Source organism: Ruditapes philippinarum, unplaced genomic scaffold, assembly GCF_026571515.1.
Source record: "Ruditapes philippinarum isolate M1 unplaced genomic scaffold, ASM2657151v2 ctg822_1_1_1_1, whole genome shotgun sequence".
In the NCBI taxonomy this organism is placed as follows: Eukaryota; Metazoa; Mollusca; class Bivalvia; order Venerida; family Veneridae; genus Ruditapes; species Ruditapes philippinarum.
In genome coordinates this window covers 194281-217582 of record NW_026852739.1, presented here as the reverse complement: position 1 = coordinate 217582, position 23302 = coordinate 194281, and the positions used below count along the sequence as shown (strand labels likewise).

Below are 23302 nucleotides of genomic sequence, written 5' to 3'. Positions count from 1 at the left end.
AAAAAAAGTTAAAACATTAGTTATATATATTCATCCTTAGAAAATTGGATCTTTTGATCATCTGTTATATAATCATAATTTCCTTACTAAGCAGGGATACTTAACACATTACTAAGATATATAGACAAACTAAGAATTCAAAAGATTTAAGTTCATTCATGTCATTCAATGGCATAATTCAATGACCAATGGTCCTTTAGAATGTTGCTGCAGTTATAACAGGTTAGGGACTTAAGGATTGCTTGCAATACTATGATATAGATATGCTTCTAATTTATGGTCTTATTTATTAATTCTAATGGTATGTAAATATTTGGTGTAAATAAAGTTAGTTATGCCTGTGTGTATATACTGTCGCTATAAGAAGCCGAAGGGTGTGATGAGCCCCTGAAGCCGGTAGAAAAGATAAATGATGCAGAAATTACTGCATTTCATAAGTACCATCTTTAAATAAACTTTGGATCTTCAACTCTTTATTAGTAATGTAGGAGGAAAAGTGGGTGTATGAAACCCACCATCTTTTTTGTCAAACAGTGGACCTCTTCGCTTTCTCTGACATATTCATTACACTTGATACATTTAATATATCGTTTATATGTTTCTTTCTGAAAATAAAAAAAATGTACCGAAAATCTGGAAAAAGGGTGATCCCTCGGAAGCATTAACAAAACCAAAATGACAAGACTCGGTTAAGTCTAACATGTACGGATAAATGTAGACATTTATGTACTCTGTAGCCTGTATATAAGCACATGTGAGAATGACTCCACAATGACGACAGTTTGACTGGGATGATTGTAAATATGTCTCCATCTTTTACCATATAAGTAGACAATAATATTGTTTATCCGCATCTTAAGATTTAAGGATAGACAAAACATAAAGTTTATATCATCTTTTTTTTTCATATTTAAGTTGTTTTTTAATGACTTTGGCTACCAAACACTTGTGACACTAGGATGTCGCATCATCTGTCATCTTGCTTATGATTCAAGTAGGTCAATATACGTCTTCCTTTCAACTTATCACTATAGATTATATGTATTACTACTGCATAAATGTTTAATAATCAAATCATTTTGCCATATTGATGAACAAACTGTCTTCTGGGGTTTTTGTATGAATTGGAACTTTAGTAACCTGTAAGTATCCTTTATTATTTATATAAAGAAATATTTCATAAGATTTAATAAAGTATTAGAATTAATAAAAATTCTACTAAGCACAACAAAATGTATATGAATATTAGTCCTTTTTGCCAATTAGTAAATCTGCTTAATTCTGGTAGCAGGTGCATGTGATGTCCTCAATCAACTTGTTTATAGGACCAAAGTAATGGTCTCGAGTTTATGAAAACCTTTTTACGAGACATTTCACAGATCTCGGGATAATCATTGGTCAACAAGTACCAGTTTCTGACCTATCAGGTACCTGAGTTTTGAGTTTGAGCTCACCCAGGTTAACTTAATTTTTCAAGTGATATACAGAAGATAAATGGGCTTATCTGTGGAGTAAATACACATTTTTATTCTGAAAACTAACACATGTATATATCCTTTATTCAATATATTTATTCTATTTGAGCCGCGTCACGACAATACCAACACAGTACGTTTGCGACCAGCATGGATCCAGACCAGCCTGCGCAGTCTGATCAGAATCCACGCTGTTCGCTTTCAGTTTCTCTACTTGTTATAGGGTTTGTAAGCGAACATCATGGATCCTGATCAAACAGCGCGGATGCGCAGGCTGGTATGGATCCATGCTGGTCGCAAACGCACTATGTTGGTTTTGTTATGGCGCGGCTCATTTAAGTTTTATTTTGAACCCACATTGTTACAGGATAAAATAAGATTGAATCATTTACTTGTATATGTACTACATAAATCTCTGTATTCTCAAACAACTGGCGTTTTGATCTTTCTTTTGTCTTTTTCAATAACTTGCAACAAAATTAGAATTACGTTTGCTTCTGTACACTATAATCCATCAAAGCTCAAACACCTACTATCTAAAGATTATAATCATACACTGTACCCAGTATTGGGGTTACAACATGGGAGATAAAAAAAGCAAATTCTGTTATATATTGCATAAACTATAATTAAAAAGTGTCGCTTATATGGGAATAATTATACATATCTTTTAGTATAATTTTTTTATATATATTGTTGTTGAACAATTGTTTACATATCTGTTTTCTACTTCAAACACTCAAGCTGTTAGCTTGTCCGACATTTCACTTAATATCTTGTTTCTTGTTGTCCTACGGAAGGATATAAAGGCCCATTTAAGTTTTTCACAACGACAATTGTTGATTGTGTTTTATGTAGAGTTATTGTTATATCGTGGTTTTATTTTCCATAAATTGTTATGAACAAGCGAGTTGTAACCACGGCCAACCACCCTGGTGGAAGGACGGGAGATAGCGAAGAAAATTAGCCGACTTTTTACTTTTCATATTTCCCCGCACTGCCGAGCCAATGTTGTTCAAGATAGCAGGAGATATGTCTAAAGCGCAGTGCCGGGTATTCACGGTGAGTCTACCACCTGACTATCTCAGGTAGACGTTACATTAACCAAGTGTTTGACTGTCTCTGCAAAATGTTACATTTACCAGGGGGATGACAGTCTCCGGAAGATGTTACATTACCCAGGGGGATGACAGTCTCCGGAAGATGTTACATTTACCAGGGGGATGACAGTCTCCGGAAGATGTTACATTTACCAGGGGGATGACAGTCTCCGGAAGATGTTACATTTACCAGGGAGATGACAGTCTCCGGAAGATGTTACATTTACCAGGGGGGATGACAGTCTCCGGGAGATGTTACATTTACCAGGGGGGATGACAGTCTCCGGGAGATGTTACATTTACCAGGGGTGACTGTCTCTTCAAGATGTTACATTTACCAGGAGTTTGACTGTCTCTTCAAGATGTTACATGAACCAGGGGGTGGACTGTCTCCGCAAGATGTTACATTTATCAGGGGTTTGATTGTCTCTTCAAGATATTACATGAACCAGGGGGTTCACTGTCTCGCAAGATGTTACATTTACCAGGGGGTGACTGTCTCTTCAAGATGTTACATTTACCAGGGGGGTGACTGTCTCTTCAAGATGTTACATTTACCAGGGGGTGACTGTCTCCATTTACCAGGGGGTTGACAGTCTCCGGACGATGTTACATTTACCAGGGGGTTGACAGTCTCCGGACGATGTTACATTTACCGGGGGGTGACTGTCTCCGGACGATGTTACATTTACCAGGGGGTTGACAGTCTCCGCGAGATGTTACATTTACAAGGGGGTTGACAGTCTCCGGGAGATGTTACATTTACCAGGGGGATAACAGTCTCCGGAAGATGTTACATTTACCAGGGGGTGGACTGTCTCTGGAAAACATTACATTTACCAGAGGTTTGACTGGACTGTCTCTGCAAGATGTCACACCTGACTCTCTCCGCAATATATTACATTAACCAGGGGTTTGACTGTCTGCAAGGTGTTACATTTACCAGGTTTGACTCCCCGCAGGACGTTTCATTTCCCAGGGGTTGGACTGTCTCCGCAAGATGTTACATTTCCGCGCTATTCTTATACACTAAAGGACAGTGGTTACAACTCGCTTGTGCTATATTGTATTGTAGATGAAAAAAATAAAGTAATATGTATCAGATATCTGTATATAATAAAAATAACAAAGCGAGTTGCATTGCATACATATTTTGCAATTTTAGGAACAAAAGTGTTACTTAAAAAAAGTCCTGCCTTCTTTAAGATCCATGTACTAAACCAAATACAAGTATAGAGAATAATTATGTAACATTACATTTTCTTATTTTGAAAAAAAAAATGCAAAGACACCTCAGAGACACAATATCAGCATCACAGGCCATTTTTAACAGATCCATGTTTGCCTGGTCAATGTCCACACGTTTGGTTGTTTTTGCTGATAATTCGTTTTGAATCTCGGTACATATCGAACAGATTTACGTGGCTAAAGTATTAAAGTAAATACATGTTAAAACCAATGACGTCTTGAGTACAAAACCAATGGTCAAAATACAACTACCTACTGGTGAAAATCTAGTTAACAATTACATATGTTACTCTTTTCTTTTATTCTAGGCAGAAGGAAAATGATAGTAAATTTACAAGCCGTTATCATCGTCCTGATGTGGACCTCTACAGCGGTAAACTCGTTAGACAATTATGGCTACAGGGAATGCGTACACAACAAGTATCAGGCTGTTTGTCTTGGTAAAGCTGAATGGTTTTCACGTGAAGGAAGAGGATTAAACTCTTTTCCCAGCATTCCAAGCAAAGCAACATGCGTCATTCTTAAAAGTAACTACATTGAACAGTTTCCGGGAGATGTAAGCAGTTTGACAAATGTTGTTACATTGGATTTATCTGGGAACAGACTAAACTATTTACCCGAAGATCTTTATAAAATGCAACAGTTAGAAATCTTAGATGTCTCGGAAAACCGCCTTGAAACATTATCACCGAATACGAAGTTTCCAGAATCACTCCGGGGTCTTTTATTGGCCAAAAATAATATGAAGAGGATACCAAATGGCATAAGGGTTCCTGAATTGCTGGTGCTTGATTTATCGCACAACTTGTTTACAGAAATACCAGAACAATTCTGTGTTTCTGACCAACTTATTAGAGTGGATTTCACCCGTAACCCTTTACAGCAAGATGTCTCTCGAGATATCAGTAAAGTCAATCGATGTAAAAACATAAACGATATACCTTTCTGCCTGTTCACCACTGAAACAACCATCAAATGTGACTGTTCCAGCTTAGGACCTCTTCTTCAGGACTCTCCATCGTTTTGCATGGGCGCACAAACAAAGTACCAGGAATTTACATGTTCTTCGAACAGCGTTGACAAGTATAAGACGAAAAAAATATTCGATTTGAACGTCACAGTGGTGAAAGACGCATGTCCTCATGAATTCCTAGCTCAACAGAAGAGTATTTCTGCAAAGAATGGATTAGATACTAACGTGGCTTTGGTCATTCCGTTATTGCTTTTCTTATGTTTGTCTTAGATATATATGTATTTCGAAAATCATTGAATACAGTGCTGAAATGTGTACTACCAAAACGCCTGGGCAAGTCGATATTAACCCATCAAAACATTTGAAATACCATAGATAAGTGTCAGGTAGATTGAGACATGAATCTCAACTTTTCCAAATGATAATTTATCCACGTCACAAGGAGGAAACATAAATAGTCTCTCCGTGTAACTTTTATCGAGTCAGTTATACTATTCAAATACCTTGGCATGAATATATAATGCGATATATCCATTCGGCCCTTTTACAATGAGAAAAAACACACAAACAGGTCTGCCAAAAACAAATGGACCAAACCATTTGCTATATACACGTACGTCTTACCATAAACGTTAGCTCAGTAATGCAATCACGACCGTTTTTCGATCACAACTAGAATATGCATCTGAAGTCTGTGCACTCATCCATCCCAACCTCCTCACCCAAAACAAATCGATTTAAATAATCTTAATACAATGTAAATCATTTTCCCATGTAGGAACAAGACTGAGTTTTCAATTCCCATGCCGCACATTTCTGCATTATTTTTGAGTGTGACATTTTTGAAAACGTTTTATCTTTCGAGATTTCTTTTCTTGTTTGATTATATATCAAATAATTTTTAAATTTTAAAAATGTATGTTTTTATATCTATCAACAATAAAGAGGAGTTTATCTGAGTATTTGTTTCGCCCTTTCTTGTGTAGTAATTATCTGCAAAGACCCGTCGCTTTGTTGATATTTCTAGCGTAAACATGTTCACTATCCCTCACATTGGTAAAGAAAATGGGTGAATTTGATTCAGAATTCTCTCAAATTCGGGCCTGTTTCTGGTCTTACAGATATGTCTCGAGCAAAAAAATACCTGTTGCTGATAACTTGTATAATTAGTTCATTCGTACTCGTATCAATGCCATAACGTAATAAATTATAGAGCTGTATTGTCACAGTTGATGTCAATAAAATGTGCACATTCTAAATTATAGGGAAAAAGGAACAGTAGCCTAGTTGTTATGGTGTCTCCCTCTTAACCCAGGGATCATGGGTTCGAGCCCTACTCGGGCCATGGTTCCTCAGATGGCACCAGTACTGGTTAGTTCCAGGGAGCGGACTCGAAAGTGATATATATTAATATAAGTTAAAAAACTTGTTTCGCAATCCAGCTTAAATACATAAGTTTAAACTTAATTAAATTGTAGGAATACCTTAGGAGTCCCTCCGGGCATTATTCGGGCATGAGCGGGCATCCAAGTAGAACCGCTGACGTCCCGTTAGCTAGCTGTACTGCTTCATAATGAAAGAATCCAAAGTTCCTGAACCGATTTTGGGGAACTACTGCGGCAGTAATGCCCTTAACCACTCAAAAAAAAAACCCCGACGGTTAATACCGTAGTCTAAATATTTAAAAAACAAATAAATAAATAATTTCAGCAAAGTTTTAAAGGGTAAAATAAATTTACTATCAATAATAATTAATCGTTTTTATTTTTCTCTTAAAGAATATTATTTTATTAATTTTTAAAAAATCAACATAAAAAAAATTTTAAACTAAGTAATAATTGTTTGAATTGAACTTGTCTGAACAGATGTACATATGTGAATGAAAGGAAAGAATGGCATTTAACATTTTAACATGAATTGATGTTTAGAAGAAAAAAAAATTATTTGAAAGATGGTAATGTATACATGTAGTGGGTTTTAGACTTTGTTACAACCTACTGGTTTTACCGGGGGACTTTAAGTTTGCCCGCCGCTGTCTGTCCATCTGTCTGTCCTAACGGCACAGTACTTATGTGGTTGAAATGTTCACCCCGTTGTTCTTTTAGCCACATAAAAGAAAAAAAGCCAATTAAAGCTTAGGGAATGAATGACATCAAAGAAAAAGTAGTTACCTGTTGTTCCTGTAGCCACATAAGTATCATTTCGTAAATGCGTTCGTCCGCAAAACTGGATCCCATGATAATTCAAAACGTATTTTAAAAAGTATTATGAAACCTGAAATATGGATAGATGACAACATTTTATTTTTTGAAATAAATCTGGTTGCTATGGTTACAAAAAGATTTAAAATAATGCAAAAATAACAATATATTTGGATCCATCTATAACTTTTTGACCGCATTTTTTTCAATGGGAATCTTTTAATTCTGTTATTACTTTTAATTATCAAAAATTTTTTCCGCAGATCAATAAAAAACGGTTTTTTAAAATTTTTATTTTACCCCCTTACTGGTACACCAGAGGGGTCTAAATGTGTCCCCCGTCTGTCGTCGTCTGTCTGTCGTACTTTCCCTTTAAAAAACTGTACCTTTAGATGATTTTAAAAAAAGTTGGAACTTTCAACTTTTTTAAAACTGAGAAAAGTTAAAACATATATTAAAAATTTTTGTTTTGTAAAAAATTTTCCCTTTTAGGGAAACAAAAAACATTAAATAAAACTTAAAATTTTTCCAAAAAAACTCAATAAAATTCGGTATAATTGAAAGGCAGGGCCTTCAAATGTGGGTGGATACGCGTTGTGTTGCTTAACCGATTAAGAATTTTATTCACGTTAAAAATACCTTACATGAGTTATATCACGTAAAATTTGTCTGGTGATGGTACTGAAACGCGGGCTTACATAAAGCTCGCGCAAAACTAGGAAACTGATGCTATAAATATTTATGGTTTTTGTAATATTTATCGCAACAATGCATTATCTTATACAGCTGTTTTGAGGTTGATGCAGAAGTTTAAAAATGGAGACAAGTAAATTTAAGATGCCTGTAAATCTGGTAAAAATTCCCATAGTTACTGGCAAAAAAACATTCATAAAATAAAACTTATCATTGACAAAGATGTCATACTTTCACCAACCCAGATAGCCCATATCGCAGGGATATCAAATCGGTCAACTCATACGATTCTGAAGAATCACTTGAATGTAATAAGAATAACTGCGAGACGGTTACCATATTTGATAACATCTGATCAGAAGAAGAGGCGAGATAAACGCGCTCGAAAATTATAAAAACAAAAATGTTTCTTAAGTATGTCGGTCGCCGTTTTTCTAACGTTCTGACCGGTGATGAAAGCTGGTTTTACTAGTTTACGTCAGTTGGCAAGTGTAATAATTTACATTTTGGGCCACGTAAAACTGTTCGTCGGACTATGCATTGCCAAGTCAAAGAATAGATTTTCGTTCTATTATACCCGTGGAACTGTTGTCCAATATTTTGTTTCTTGGAGGCATCGTTCTGTCACATCCTAGTATTATAAAGGATTATGCACATAAAGGAGCTACTGTAATTTTTTTTTCGGGAAACAAAAGAGATTCTCCTTAAGTATCCTCTGTATTCTCCAGACTTGGCACCCTGTGACTTTTTTCGTTTTCGTTGCTGTATTATACTAGATAAACATGACCTGTATATAACATAAATAAACATAAATTCAATAAATTGGTTCATTACGAGTGTCATTCAATATAAAATGCAACTCATAATTTACGAAGTAAGTAAAAAAAACACTTGCAGATACTCCTATTAAAATGCAACTAGCGCGTAAAGTCACGAGACGTCATATTAAATGACGTCATCATAACAAGGTGTTTTATGACGTCACTATTAGCGCAATGGCCGCGGTAACGTCTCAGGATCAGTGTGGCTACATCAAAATTTAATACCAACGTAATAAAACAGCAAAAGAAATGTTTAATGCTTTACAAGAAGCGTGCAGCACACCTGCTCTATCGTATCGTCAATTTACGAGATGGGTGAATGCGTTCAAGAATGACAGGGAGTGCGTTAAAGATGACCACCGAGCAGGTATACATACCGTCGATTATCATACTGTACAGTACAGTTAAAAAAGTTTGTTGGATACTTATCGAAGAATAACGTGCTCATGCGTTGAAAATAAGTGTAGGGTCAGATCATACTATTTGCGCAATCGTTTGAAAATGAGAAAGGTTTCCGCTAGATTGGTGCAACATCATTTAACACCAGATCAAACAGAACTTCGTTTGGAACTGGTAAACAATCTATTTCCAAGGTTTGAGTCGGAAGGACAAGACTTCTTATCAAGAATCAAGAGACCCTGAAGAGACCACACGGTGTTACGACACTACCAGAGTGTTATGAGTGGGAAACCCTGGACAGTCCCTTTTATTCCCCGGGCATACGTCCAAGTAACTTTGACCTTTTCCCCAAACAGGACATGAGGGATATTCATTACAGTATAACGATTTAGAAGAACTTGAATTTGCCGTGGCGCGAAAGTGAGGATACTTGAGAATGTTTGCCTAGCAACGGGAAAAGTTGACCTGCCAAAGAGGTGGAGGTCAAGGGATATTACTTTGAAGGAATGTAGAGAGGTAGCTACCTTAGATTATTTATTTTCTTAAATTATTTAACAGATTGCATTTTAAAATAAATGACCCACGTTAAAGTAAATTTCGTTGATGTACATTAATTTTTATTAACTGTAAAGACATTTTCAGTCCCCTTTAAAGAAGCGTGCGAGAGATAATGCGGCGTTTTGTTGATGGTCGAATGCGGTTATTTGTTTCCGCGCCAATTTATTTTTTTGTTATTCAACATCGATATTCTTTTTAAAAAATGTGAGGGTTTACCGACCAAGAAAAAATATCCATGTATGGAAAAGTATTACTCTTTTGAAGGTATGTTTTTAATTAAAACATATTATTTTATTTTCATGTTGAGTTTTACAATTTACTGATGTAAGAAAATTATACAATGCAATATAATATTGGCGAGCATAATATTATATACTGCTCAACGAGTTCAATAAGCTCAGTAATAAACTTACAAGCATTTTGAAAGATTCTTTTTATCACGTACCCAAAACAAAGACTTTTTAATGTGAAAAAGAACTTTTTTCATAAACGCACTTATAGTATAACGCTACTGTAAAGTTATTTTTTATAAATATAACGCAAATGACGTCACCTTAAAATATATGCGCGGCAAGCCCGTGCAATACCATTTTTACCGAGTCGCAAAAGCGGCACGGGTATGTGATAAAAAATGAATGTTTTATTGAACCATACTGTATAGTCATGTCATATTACAGACCGTGTACCTGGGTCTAAACCAACACGATACCATTGCGTTTTCACCACCGTATTATCGCGTTTGAATCATCATCGTATCATCCCGATTTCACCATTCCATCGTCATTGCCCAGGCACAGTATTCGGCACATTGATTGGTCCCTACCAACCCGTCACCCACTCTACAAACTCCTACATCTCCCAAACAATGTAAACTGCAGTACTTTTCATGTGATTTTATTTCAATTTCCTTCTTTATCCTCTCAACAAATAAAAATGATACATTATGTAATAGTTATAGTATATGAAACAAGTTTATCACATAAACCGCGTCGCAGGAGTGTAATAAAGCCATTTAATAATCAAAGGGCTGCAAGCTCTGTGGTATTTTCTGATCTTTGCAATCTAAATCATACTGACTATCTGTATGTATTTTCCTACATAAGTTTATTTTATATACTATAATTCATCTTACGCAGCGACTGCGTTAAGATTTTTTTCTATAACAGTTTGAGATTGATACATATGGAATTTTGCATGACTAGAGTTGCATCAAAAATCATTTTTTATGACAGCCACACTTTATCCTTGCATATCGTGGCTACTTCTTTAAAAAAGACACTTCAAAAAAAAGTTGCCTCGACTAGGATTTGAACCTTAGGCCTCTCACACCCTAAACGAGCGCGATACGAGCGCGATACTCCTGCACCACGGTGAAGTAATACGTAATATGTAGCCTGAATAAAAACAACAAATACATTGTAATTCTAAATTGAGAATTTCCATTTCGTGTTTGTAATCCTTATCAATTTCGAGGTATTTTGTTCACGATAAACCTGTTTAACACTGATGAAAATAATTTAGCAAAAATCTTCTCGCCAAAACAGTCCGACATGTATATATATTCCACTACTCGGCAGTCAGATTTATTTGTTTACTACGCCCTGGAGTATTCAGTAATCGACATAGCTAAAAATAGCATTTTCATTGATTAAAATGATATTCATCCGCGAAACTTGTGATTGTAACCTCATATTTCTATTGACTAATCTGAACTTTCAATGCACTGTAATTCGTTAAATGCCTACATTAAAAATTATTCTGACATTTAAATTGCTGGTTTTTAAGCAGTTTTGAGTGAGAACTACTTTGCGTTGTTAGGTCTGCTAGGAAATTTTGTGTTAGACCGTGGATGTTAGCTATGTATTTACTGATCTTGCGATCAGAAAATACAAAAACGATATTACACTAGCTCGGGCGACATCAAGGGATTTTTCTGGACAATTTTTTTTGCAGAAACATCCCGAGATCTCCGTAACTAACGAGTTTCATATATAACTGTTTTATCACAATGCATATAAATGCTTTCTTTTTTGTAACAGAAATAAATAAATAAATAAATAAATAAATACTGCAATAAATACTGCAATAAATAAATAAATAAATAAATAAACGAACAAACGAACGAACGAACGAACGAATAAATAAAATTTAATAAATAAATAAATCGTTAGCTACATTACAGCTATTTATGATAAGATAGTTTTTTCAAGTTGTTTTCGCTGCCTGAAAAGAAAATTACACAAAAGATATCCAATGTTAGAGGCGGATTGTAAACTGTTACCAATGTTGATGCAAGATTAAAGGGCTTTTTTCAGTGGAAATAATTCATTCAGCGGATGTACATTTTGATTAAATGAGAGTAAATTTCATTTCATTAATTATCTTTGCTTATATTTTTCATTGTTTTTATTTATTTATTTTATTTTTGCTTTACCTCTGCCCCATTGGAGCCTGTGTACTGATGTATACAAGGTGCGGAAAAAAAACTCAACTGCTATATAGCAATCGAATTTTTTTTCCTATATGAATCAATGAAGAAAATGTATCTATCAATACAGTTTTCAAATGCTCATTGAAGTGTGCGTAAGAACAAAGAAAACGTTAGAAACCATGCGATAATGTATAGATTCTAGTAAGAGAGGTAGGGTACCAGTCATTACTATGGAACGCCGTGACTGTCTTATGCTATCAATGTTTTTGCTATCTTGTGAAATGATGATATTATTTTGTCATTTAAGCATATTAACATGTGCAATTTACATCATATCTTGTCTAAAGACAATGCTGACTTGTTTAAACAGCATATAAACTTGTCAAATAATCATTATGACATCTGCAGACAACATAAGCCAGTCACGGCGTTCCATACTGTGTGCAAAGGTATTTATGAATAAAAAGGGTGCCCGATTGTATATTCGAACCCTCAACATATTACATATATGTGCAAAACATTAGTTGCCGATAACCGAACCTATATTATATCAACTGTTAGGCTAAATCAACGACCTAATGAGGGTAGACATAATTGCATGACACACACTGTACGAAAGAACTTTCTGCCATGTATAGCGCTCTCCATCATGATGTCATCAAATCATGACGTCACAATATTTATGTTGAAAAATAATTCTAATTTAATTTGTGTTATTTTCTTATGTTTCTTAATGTTTGCACACATATAGATCTATCTTTCACTTTTTGTTTGTTTTTCTTCTGTTTAGATAAACAGACGTGATATTTTACTCTTTTTAAAAAAAAATACAGAGAACAGGTCCATTGTAAAGTTTACTTTAAAAGTCTTTAGATATTTTGTGATAAGGAGATTTATCTTTTGTAACGATATCCTTGTAAAATTTGCCGTATTGGACGTTCTTTAAAAAACATTTTTATTAAAATTTATTAAGTAGATCTAGCAAAATTATAAAGTAGCAGTAGCAGCACAGCAGTAACAGAGGCAAAAGTATAAAACGTGAAATTTGCAGTTAAGCAGTGGCAGTAGCAGTACTAGCACAGCAGTAACAGTAGCAGTAGCAGTGGTAGTGGCAGTAGAATAGAAAAATGTGAGCATTGGCATGAATAATATATTTCCAGTAACAGAAGCAAAATTATAAAAAGTGAATGCGCAAAGTACTGCTACTGCTGCGCTACTGATGTGACTCTGCTATCGCTTCGCTACTGCAACTGCTGTGCTACTGCTAATGCTGTGCTACAGCTACTGCTGTGCTACTGCTAATTAATGCTGTGCTACAGCTTCTGCTGTGCTACTGCTGCGCGGCTGCTACTACTGTGCTACAGCTACTGCAGTGCTTAGAACTGCTATTGCTGCGCTGCCGCTACTGCTGTGCTTCTGCTAAGTACTACTGTGCTACTCTACTACTGTGCTACTACTACTGCTGTGATACTGCTACTGCTGTGCTACTGCTAATGCTGTGCTACCAATACTGCTGTGCTTCAACTACTATTGTGATACTGCTACTGCTGCGCTGCTGCTACTGCTGTGCTACTGCTACTAGTACTGTGCTACTGCTTCTGCTGTGCCACTGCTATTACTGTGCTACAGCTACTGCTGCGCTACTGCTATTACTGTGCTACTGCTACTGCTGCGCTGCTGCTACTGCTGCGCTACTGCTACTTCTGTGCTACTGCTTTTGCTGCGATACTACTACTGCTGCGCTACTGCTACTGCTGTGCTACTGCTTTTGCTGCGCTACTACTACTGCTGTGCTACTGCTACTGCTGTGCTACTGCGGCTGCTACTGTTATGCTACTGCTACTGCAACTGTTGTGCTAAGTAGAGTGTACTGCTTCGCTTCTGCTGCTTTAATTTACTGCTACTGCTGCGCTACTGCTTCTGCTGCGCTACTGCTTCTGTTGTGCTACTGCTTCTGCTGTGCTACTGCGAGTGTTGTGCTACTGCTACTGCTACTGTGTGCTTCTGTACTGCTTTTCTATGCTACTGCTGCTGCTCTTCTGCGAGTGTGCTACTGCTACTGATGTGCTATTGCTAAGTAGTACTGCCAACTTCACGTTTTATAATTTTGCTACTACTTCCACAGACGCTTGGGGGTCAGATCCTGCCCCCCCCCCACACGTGATACGCCTCTGTAAACACTCTATCAAAACTATTTTAATATTTAAACACGAATGGGACATCAAAATGGTTTTCAAACAATTTTTACATATATGAAAAAAATACCGTATACCATCAAGTCTCAATAAAGTATTGTTTGAATCACGTTTGGGGGCAGGATCTGACCCCCCAATCGTCTGTGACTGCTTCTGCTCGCTTTTACCTTTGATAAAATATATAACAGACGACATAGATCTACATCCAGTTTCATGATGTGAAGCCCTGTATTATCATTTGAAAATAGTGAATAATCCAAAATAAAATAGGGTCGGTTACAACGGTTACAGTATTTTTCTCGAACTCTATCATTAACATCTCACTGAATGACACTGTAATTGTTAAAATAAAGGGAAATTGTACATTCTTTTGAAACCAAAATGTACAATAAATTGCTTGAAATGACACCCCTTTGAAAATAGATAAAAGTGATAAAAGCAACATATCACATTTCATAATGATCCCTGGGCAGGAGTCGTATGTCTCTCTGTCATCTCTTTTGAATTAATGAACTAATTTTAGATGATGCGCATATTATTTACATCAACAAGTCTATATGAACTATTTTATATTCAGTGCGTAAGAAAAGTTTGTATATAGTTTTCATTTTCGGTAAAGGAATACAAAATTGTATCCTTTTTGCCGGTAAAACGAAGTGCAGTCACATTATTCATGGCCATGATTTCTCATAATAAAAAATAACCCATCTATAATAAAGCGCTGATTTGAAGTAATATATAATAACTCTGTACATATTGCCCCACCAAATCCTATCGATCTATAATCGACTTACTTTTTACTGCAGAAAAAGTAATTATTAATAGTAATTGTTATTGTTGCTGCTGTTTTATTTTATTTATTTATTTATTTATTTTTATGTCGCATTTGTGAAATTGTTAAAGGCACACTATGCCTTAGAGTGGTTTGTTTACTTCTATACAAAATACTAAATCACTTTAACTATACTAATTGCCAAAATTCTACAGAGGCAAAAGATGACTTAGCCATATGTCAAATTAGTATTCTTCTTGAAAGAATAACAGAACACCTAAAATAAAAGCTTTTGAAATATAAAAAATTATGTAGCATTTTTCGGGCTGAATGCGTCTGAAGAGTTAAGGTGGTAGGTTAAAATTTTTGTTTATGTTAAATTATGACTAGCTGCTTTATTAAATGTGAAAAAAACATCATTCTGAACAAAATCTTGATATTACTTCATAGAAATTATTTTCTCTATACCTTAACGAAGACTTACAATTTTACATAAACAAACACACAACTCCCTAAACAAACAAAGGAGTCCTTTGTCATGAACAATATTACACCAATAAATAGGTTCGATTCTAACTACATAAATAACCAATGAATATCGAATGAAAACCAAAGTTTATAAGTAAAGTCGATCTTGCAAATGCCAAAAAGAACACAAATTAAGCCGTTTGTAAACTGTTAGTTCATTACGACTTTCGGAAAAGCTCGTGACCTTAGCTTCGTATAAATAAACACTTAAATATGTATTTTTTACAATACACTTAAACTAAAGCAGCACGCCTTCAGATTCAATCTAATTTTCACGAACATTTTGAAAATGTATTTGAATGTATACTATTGTGAAATATCCAAAAGGAAGCAATTTACATATTATCAATGGCACTTACAACCCACGGTTATTACCAAAAAAATTGTCAAAATATGCATAAATAGCCACCACTGCGTAAATAACGCAGTAGAAATATAATTGTAAATACTGAAAAATCAGTGAGTAACCGCACATAACATGTACAATATTACTTGAATCTTGAATCATTTTACTTTTCCTAAAGTCGTAGTACATATTTCTCAAGTTTGATTTTATTTATATAGTTTTACTCATCTGGTGGCAAGCAGCTTTACAGTATTAAGCGTATTAGATACATGGTTTATTTCGGGCTGGGTTCAAGCCCAACTGATGACAATTTTTTGTACTTTTTTAATCTTTATGCTTGGTATAATTGTGGTTTTAATCTTTGTTTTATTCGTTTTTTCCCGAAAGATAACTAATAAAGAAACATTTTCAAATTTATATGTAAATGGGTGTAAATAGGGTAGTTTTACAACTTACAATATTTATATTTCAAAACCGCGATGATAAACCTCCCTCAATTTTGATACAAATGTTCAGACTTGTATCTAGATAATGAAATAATGATGTGCCATTGAAAAGTGACAAATATGAACCCACCCTCTTTCTGTTTTATCAAATTTGACAGATACCGGTTTCAATTTACCTCATTTTTTCAGGATATGCTTTTCGTTTGCTTTGATTCTTTTTATTTCAAAAATATAGCAGTCTCTTAACACTTCTAAAGTTAGATTAAGAATTTATCTTTTACTGATGAAAACATATGTGTTTTTTTTGTATTTGTTGTTGTAATTGTTGTTGTTGTTCTTCTTCTTCTTCATCCACCTCCTCTTCTTCTTCTTCTTCTTCACTATGATAAACAATGTTTCAAAAGCCATCTAAAACTTCACATTATTTACCTTTATCATAATCTATACACAAACACAACGTTTAATAATGTGAAGTTTACATCTAATACCATAACTAAACATTTATCGGCATGTTTGCATATTATTAATAAAGAGAGTCATGCAGCCGGTTACATAACAGATAAGAAAATGTTGTCGTCTGCAAGTTAGGAAATTATCTATTGGTGTATGATCAATAGATATAACTGCCTGGTTAGATAATCTACACCGACATTTTTTTAGTTCACCGTAGCACAACTGCTCAGTGGTGAGATTTTATTATGGCAATTTGTCCGTCGTCATCAGTCGTTGTTCGTCGTTATCAACAATTTGTTTTAGCAGTACCTCCACCTAAACCAAAAATCCGACCAACCTACACAGTGCTAGTCCTTAGTTGACCATATACACACACATTATATAAATGATTCAAGTCCATAAGCAAGGTCACAATAGCTCAAAATAGACTTTAGTTCCCATTGCCCGTTTTAGTTTAATTATTTCACCCATACATGTCCCTCTCCTTTCACCGCCCTTATGTCCACTCCAGGTTTGGGTTTGGTGCCTTCTAGGTGCCCTACTTTGGTGTGTCGGGGGCTGCGTCATGTGAACGTTGCCTTTGCCTTGTTGATCTTAATTCTTGTCTTTTTCAATTATGTCATTGAATCACTCTCGTCAGAAACTACAATGCCTAGCCTAATCTTAAATTATTCGTGTATCAATTAATCATGCTCCTGATGCAATATTGACCCCGCCCGAGGCTTAATTATTTTACATGGATATATTTTGGCGTGTTTCAGAACATTGCTGGTGATTTATACACAAAAGACATGCATGTATATAAATTATGTTCCTGCGGTCAAAATATTCCTGTCCTGAGGGTCAAATGGTTATGAAAGATTTGGTTATCAAAGATTTTTTAAAATTTACATGTTTTAAAAGTCTCTGAAACTACAATGCCAAGAGCATGTTACATCCAAAGTTGGTCCTCTACGTACAATTTGTTATGAGTAATGCCATACAGCGCCGCTTCGGGGTTCACTTACGTTATATAGACTTACAGAGATTTTAAAATAGAATCTATCATTGGGTTAGATAGAGGATAGGGAAATCCCAACCCGAGGGTGATCGGTTCCATCGGGAACGAGCCTTGGCGAGTTCCCGATGGAACCGATTGCCCGAGGGTTGGGATTTCCCTATCCTCTATCTAACCCAATGATTGATTATTTTTCTCACTCACCTCCATGGACACAAGAAATATCACTGAAACTAGATCTACCTGCTACGTCCTAGCTTTGAAAAGCGGGGCGGGGCTTAGGCGCACAAAAAATTCTACTGACCAAGTTTATGTGTGAAAAATTCAATGAAAATAAATTCATATGAGACTGACCTTCATCAAAAAGCAAGGTTATCATGATAAAACACATCAAAATAAAAGTCGGAAAGTGTCATAATATAAGTGTTTATAAGGAATTCAGTCCATACTGGTGACCAAAAAGCGTTTACCGTTTGCAAAGATTTTTCTACTTACTCGGTTATTTTGGCCGGATATTCAATTAAAATATATCAAAATGAGATTCGTCACCAAGAAGCATCGTTATCATAACAGAAAATGTGGATGTTCTTCAGGCAAAGGGTCATAATATCCGATTTTACGAAGAATTTTGCGATATTTTAAAGTGTGCTATTTTTAGTAACACATCGATATTGAAAAGGGCGGACCTAGGTAGAGAAGGACTCATTGTGCAGTGTGAAAGTTACTATCAATCTGTTTTGATTCCGTGGACAATTTCAAAGATAAGCTCACATATTTTTAATACATTTTGTCCTTTTGACGTTTCATTTTTGTTAAAATAGGAGTGAATCGTGTATGTGTAGGAATACGTTTTTAGAAGTGCTGCACGTTGAGTGTGAGATAAGCTCATGTGAGATAAGATTTTCCAACACCGCTATTTTTAGTAACTTTTACGGATTTTTCTATCTGGTTAGTGAGAAGTTATATTTCCGATCCTTAAAGATCGTTCAGCACGACATTATTGTTGTGCTTGGGGTAATTTAGTTCTTTCCTTTCGGCTATTTTCTTGTTGGGTGGTTCCAGTATTCCTCACTTGAAAACTGTTGAATCACCCTAAGGATATGTTGCCTGCTTTTTAAATTTGTCTTTTGACGTCTTATCTGTGATATGAAGGCTTCATAACTTCTGATCCCCTTTTCAAAATTCCATTTTATTTAGTTCCGCCCATTGTTTTCTCGTTTAGGACACATGCATTTTTTTTAATTGGGAACCATACGCCACTTCTCATGAAATTAATGGTACTAACGTATTACAATGAAGTTTCCATGATAACCGCCGTAAGGACACATCTGCGGATGTTTCTAAATTCAAAATTTCACCATTTTCATGTTTAAATGTTGAACTCTTCTTATGCCGCTGCTAGGGGGCGTGGACGGTAACATGCACTTTCCAGTACCGTCCATGAACAGGTCAATCAAATCGAGCCTGCAGCATTAACAAATTTGTCGTTTTAGGCGTTTCTTTAAGGATTCAGTTTTTCTCTTTTTTAAAACATCAATACCCTGTCTGAGCATAGATTAGCTTAGTTTGTCGCATCACCTTGTACATAGTGCACAAAGGTAACATAAATCATGCTCCTGATCCGACCCGAGATTTTCGTAATATATATAGACTTTAATAGGAAATATATTTTCGTCTTCATGTTTGAAACTGCAATTTAATATACTTGTAACTATACATATAGCTCTAGTAATAGAATTGCCTTTGGTTTAAATACAACTGATTTTCAGTTTCAGGTGACCGATTACGAAGCCGAAAACTCTTAATCATAAAAAAGTGTACAAACTGAAACAATCACGTCACATTTTACGTCATCTAGTGAACAACTAGTGAACAAAAAGTGTATGTAGGTTTAATCAAAATATGTAAAATCAAAGCACAGAAGGCGCTTAATTTGTTTGGGTCTCAGAATGTAAGAAAGTCGCAGGTTGTGAGATTATAAACCAATTTGTTTTTGTATAGTGCCATCAAGGCTTTTCAGCGTTTTAGTTGTAGTAAATTGGCTATAAGACTAATTGCAACACTGATATTCAATCCAATGTTTATTTGACTTAAACAATTTGAAAAAAAAAATGAGTTGCTTTATCTGGGACTTGAACTCCAGACCTCTCGCTTCCTACGTAAACCCCTCGGCCACGGTGAATTTATATGTTAACGGCCTGAAGAAAACCATATTATTCTAAATTAGGGTTTGTAACGACGCTAACTGTTGTTTAACACAGATGTACATAATCATGGAGCTTACTATAAGCATGTATATCTATAAAGAATAAAACAATATAAGAAATCTCCGACCATTCGGGAATTATTTTGCTTGAAAATTAATGCGCCTGTCATTTGACCATCTTTACGCAGTGATCTCCCCTGAATTTTTCGGCGTTAGTGTACATATAAAGGGAAGTAACCGCTTAAAAAGCGGACTACTTTCGGCATTTGCAATTAACAGCATTAAAGTCTGAAATTTCACTACCAATATTTGTTTGGTCTGACGACCCAAACAAATAACCAGATCAACAAGGAAAGCCATCGTCTGACCCACGGTTAGATTATGTAACATAACATATAACATGTTATCACTATAAAATGTTTAATGATTCGGCCATGGGTATCCGACGATGGTTAAAAGCAAGAATCGCTTGATTTTATGATAAGAACTTTTGCGTATTTTGTACAAAACATTTTATTGAAATTTAATGAAAAAAATCGACAAATTCATTCGGAGAAAATGAAAATAAAACTAGATTCTTGTGTACACATAAGGGAAGCAACTCTATAGAAGATGCTGTATGTGTAGAAATCTATAGTGATAGGAATTTCAACGAAAGAAATTTAAAGCAATGTTTGAAAGTGTTACCTTTAGATCTATCAAGTGTATTAAAGACAGCCATAGACGGGCTAGAAAGTGGAAATATGCCCTGAAATGAATAATGCCATCGGGATGAAGCCCTCTGAACAAATTTTCATTTTGTAGGCCGATCATCATTTCCGGTGTCGCGTAATAATCACACGGGCGTAATTTTACCACGGTTTACTCATGTTTTTTAAAACTTGCCTGTAACTTTATTTACAAACAAAGCGCTGTGAAAATTGGTATAAATCTTCAGCATAGAACAATTATTTCGGTGCATGTATTTGAATATTCTGACAGTATTTATTTTCTCCAGCATATATGCGTGACATTGAGCTAAATCGCCAAATTTTGCATCTTTCGTAGGGCATTTTTAAAAAACCTGCAAGGTTCTAAAAGTATTAAATTCATGAAAATAAATGCTTTTAAAACTTGTCAGGGGTATTAAACTTTGTTTCTTGTCCATTGTTTTATTTCTAAATTGGCTAGAACTAATCTTAAGCTGTAGTTGAAAATGGCCAATTTCTCCGAAAACTAGGTCAAATTACCCGAAAATTTCGGTCTCCCTAATTACCGACAAGAACCGTCAGGAACCGACAAGAACCGACAAGAAGTAAAAATGGGAAAATACGAATTAATTTCACTTATTCATCATTTAATAATAACAATTCTTAATATTTTTTACATAAAAAATATAATAAATTCGTTGTGAACCATGTTTATAGGCAAATATCTATACCGAGAAGAAGTCAGTCTCATTTTCTCACCGTCAAGAACTCGGCCATCTTCCTATCATTGATATTACATTAAGAATTTGTGTATAATAAGTGTTAAATCATAATTTATTTTAATTAAGACATAGAGGATATTTGTTTGTTTGTGTGTAAGATGAAATTTTATTTCATCGAGTGGGCTTTAAAAACAGTATTCTCACGAGTGGCGAAGCCACAAGTGAGAATACTGTTTTTAAAGTTCACGAGATGAAATAAAATTACATCTTACACAACAAACAGACAAATTTTCTTTTTATTTTATGCTTAAAAACAAGTTAAAACGAAATTTCCATAATTTTAACGTTAATATTAAAACTGTTTCCCCCATTGAGAGCCCCATTTATTCGGAATTTCTCATTAAAAAAAAGAAGTCTTGAGCTGAAAAATAAGTCCGCCAATCAACATTAAATGACGGTGATATTTATTAATTTTATTAAAAAAATATGAATGATCGCTTGTTTTGATAATAAAAACAAACAATTCTTGTAAGAGAAAAAGTCCAACCATCCATCCATATTTCTGTTACTTAGTGCGAATTTATATTAGACCTGGCTTTGTAAATTGTAAGCGGCAGCCATTTTTAAAGTTGTGTATTTCATGGGAGGAAAATAATTGTGTAAGATTCAGAGGGATATAATTTGGATTTGGTAGTCATACACATTTTCAAAAGAAAGAAAACTTATTTGAGGATTGTAACAGACAAAAGTAAGTGTTGACAGATGTGAAAACATTCAGAAAAGGAGCTAGGAAAATGGAAAACTTGGAAACCTGCTCAAGAACGCTGGGTTGATTTAACTTATTCTTCGAGTTATGGCTGTCAATGCTTTCAATTTTTCATAAAGCATACGGCAGTTATTGCTCGTAGGATACTTTAATATGCCCAAATGTCATCAAGAGCAGTTTTGCATGGGGAAGGAATGTATTTTTGAGACTGTCAAAATGAAACAAAAAAACGAAATTTGGTGATTGGAATTTCATGAATTTGAATGAATAGAAGTAAGTTTTCTTCTTTTTATTACTTTTGACATTTAAGTTATTAATCAATTTCAGTTTTGCTTTTTCTTTAAACAGCCTGACATTGTCAGAATTGTCAGCAAAAATAAAATTGAGGTACCACATGGGGAAAATCTTAAAAAAGTAGTTTCGTCATTGAAAAGAGTGAAATTATATTTTGATAATTTTCACTGTGAAATTACCAGATATAATTTTCACGGATAAATCAGTAATCCACTGAAAAGCATAAAATAATATGTTGTATTATAAATAATAATTATTATGTTAAATGTATTCTAATTCAATTAAAGAATATCATCATTAATGAATGACCTTATGAGAATATTCGCGGATACCGACAAGAAAGTTTCATTATTGCTATCAATGGCGTAGGTTTTTAAATGTGTTCAAATAATCTATTGTCGGCCTATATTCAATAAATAATTTTAAACATTTCGTTGTTATTGATTACAAAATATCCTGCATTTAGGCAATATTTCTGTACCGACAAGAAATGTGTTCATGTCTACCGACAAGAAATGTGTTCATGTCTACAGACAAGAAATGTTTTCATGCCTACAGTACCGACAAGAAATATTATCATGCTTCATGATCATAATTTCTTTAAAGAAACATTATGTATAGACAAGATATAACATATTTAATGAAAGTGATCAGTTATAGTTGTTTAAAATATAGTATTTCATAACTGTATCAAAATATATTTCATATATAAAGTTTTACATACCTGCCATTTAAATTATCCAATTATAATCCATTTACAATTTTTACACAAATACATCGGTAAAGCATGCAATAAGAATATAAGAAATAAAATAATGGACGGAAACATAAATTCAATTCAATTATTTTATTAGCATATATACATATAACATATTCAGGGCAAAAAAAAATTTTTTCAAGTACAAATTTCAAAATCGATTGCTCAAACAAAATCGATTGATATTACTCAATTAAAGCTTGTGCGCGTGTGTTTCTCACTCAGTTAGTTT

At 34.6% G+C, this 23302-nt stretch overlaps 1 protein-coding gene across 1 annotated transcript; it reads left to right on the top strand.

Annotated features, from left to right (window-relative positions):
- The first annotated feature begins 833 nt into the window (after positions 1–833).
- Positions 834–5755, top strand: LOC132722956 (uncharacterized). Its single transcript, XM_060707582.1, has 2 exons — positions 834–994; positions 4132–5755. The coding sequence occupies exon 2, from the start codon at positions 4143–4145 to the stop codon at positions 5064–5066; it is 924 nt and encodes a 307-aa protein (XP_060563565.1). The 5' UTR covers positions 834–994; positions 4132–4142; the 3' UTR covers positions 5067–5755.
- Positions 5756–23302: the final 17547 nt, after the last annotated feature.

Coding starts and splice junctions, on each gene's coding strand:
- LOC132722956 (XM_060707582.1), top strand. CDS start 4,143: ATGATAGTAAATTTACAAGCCGTTATCATCGTCCTGATGTGGACCTCT.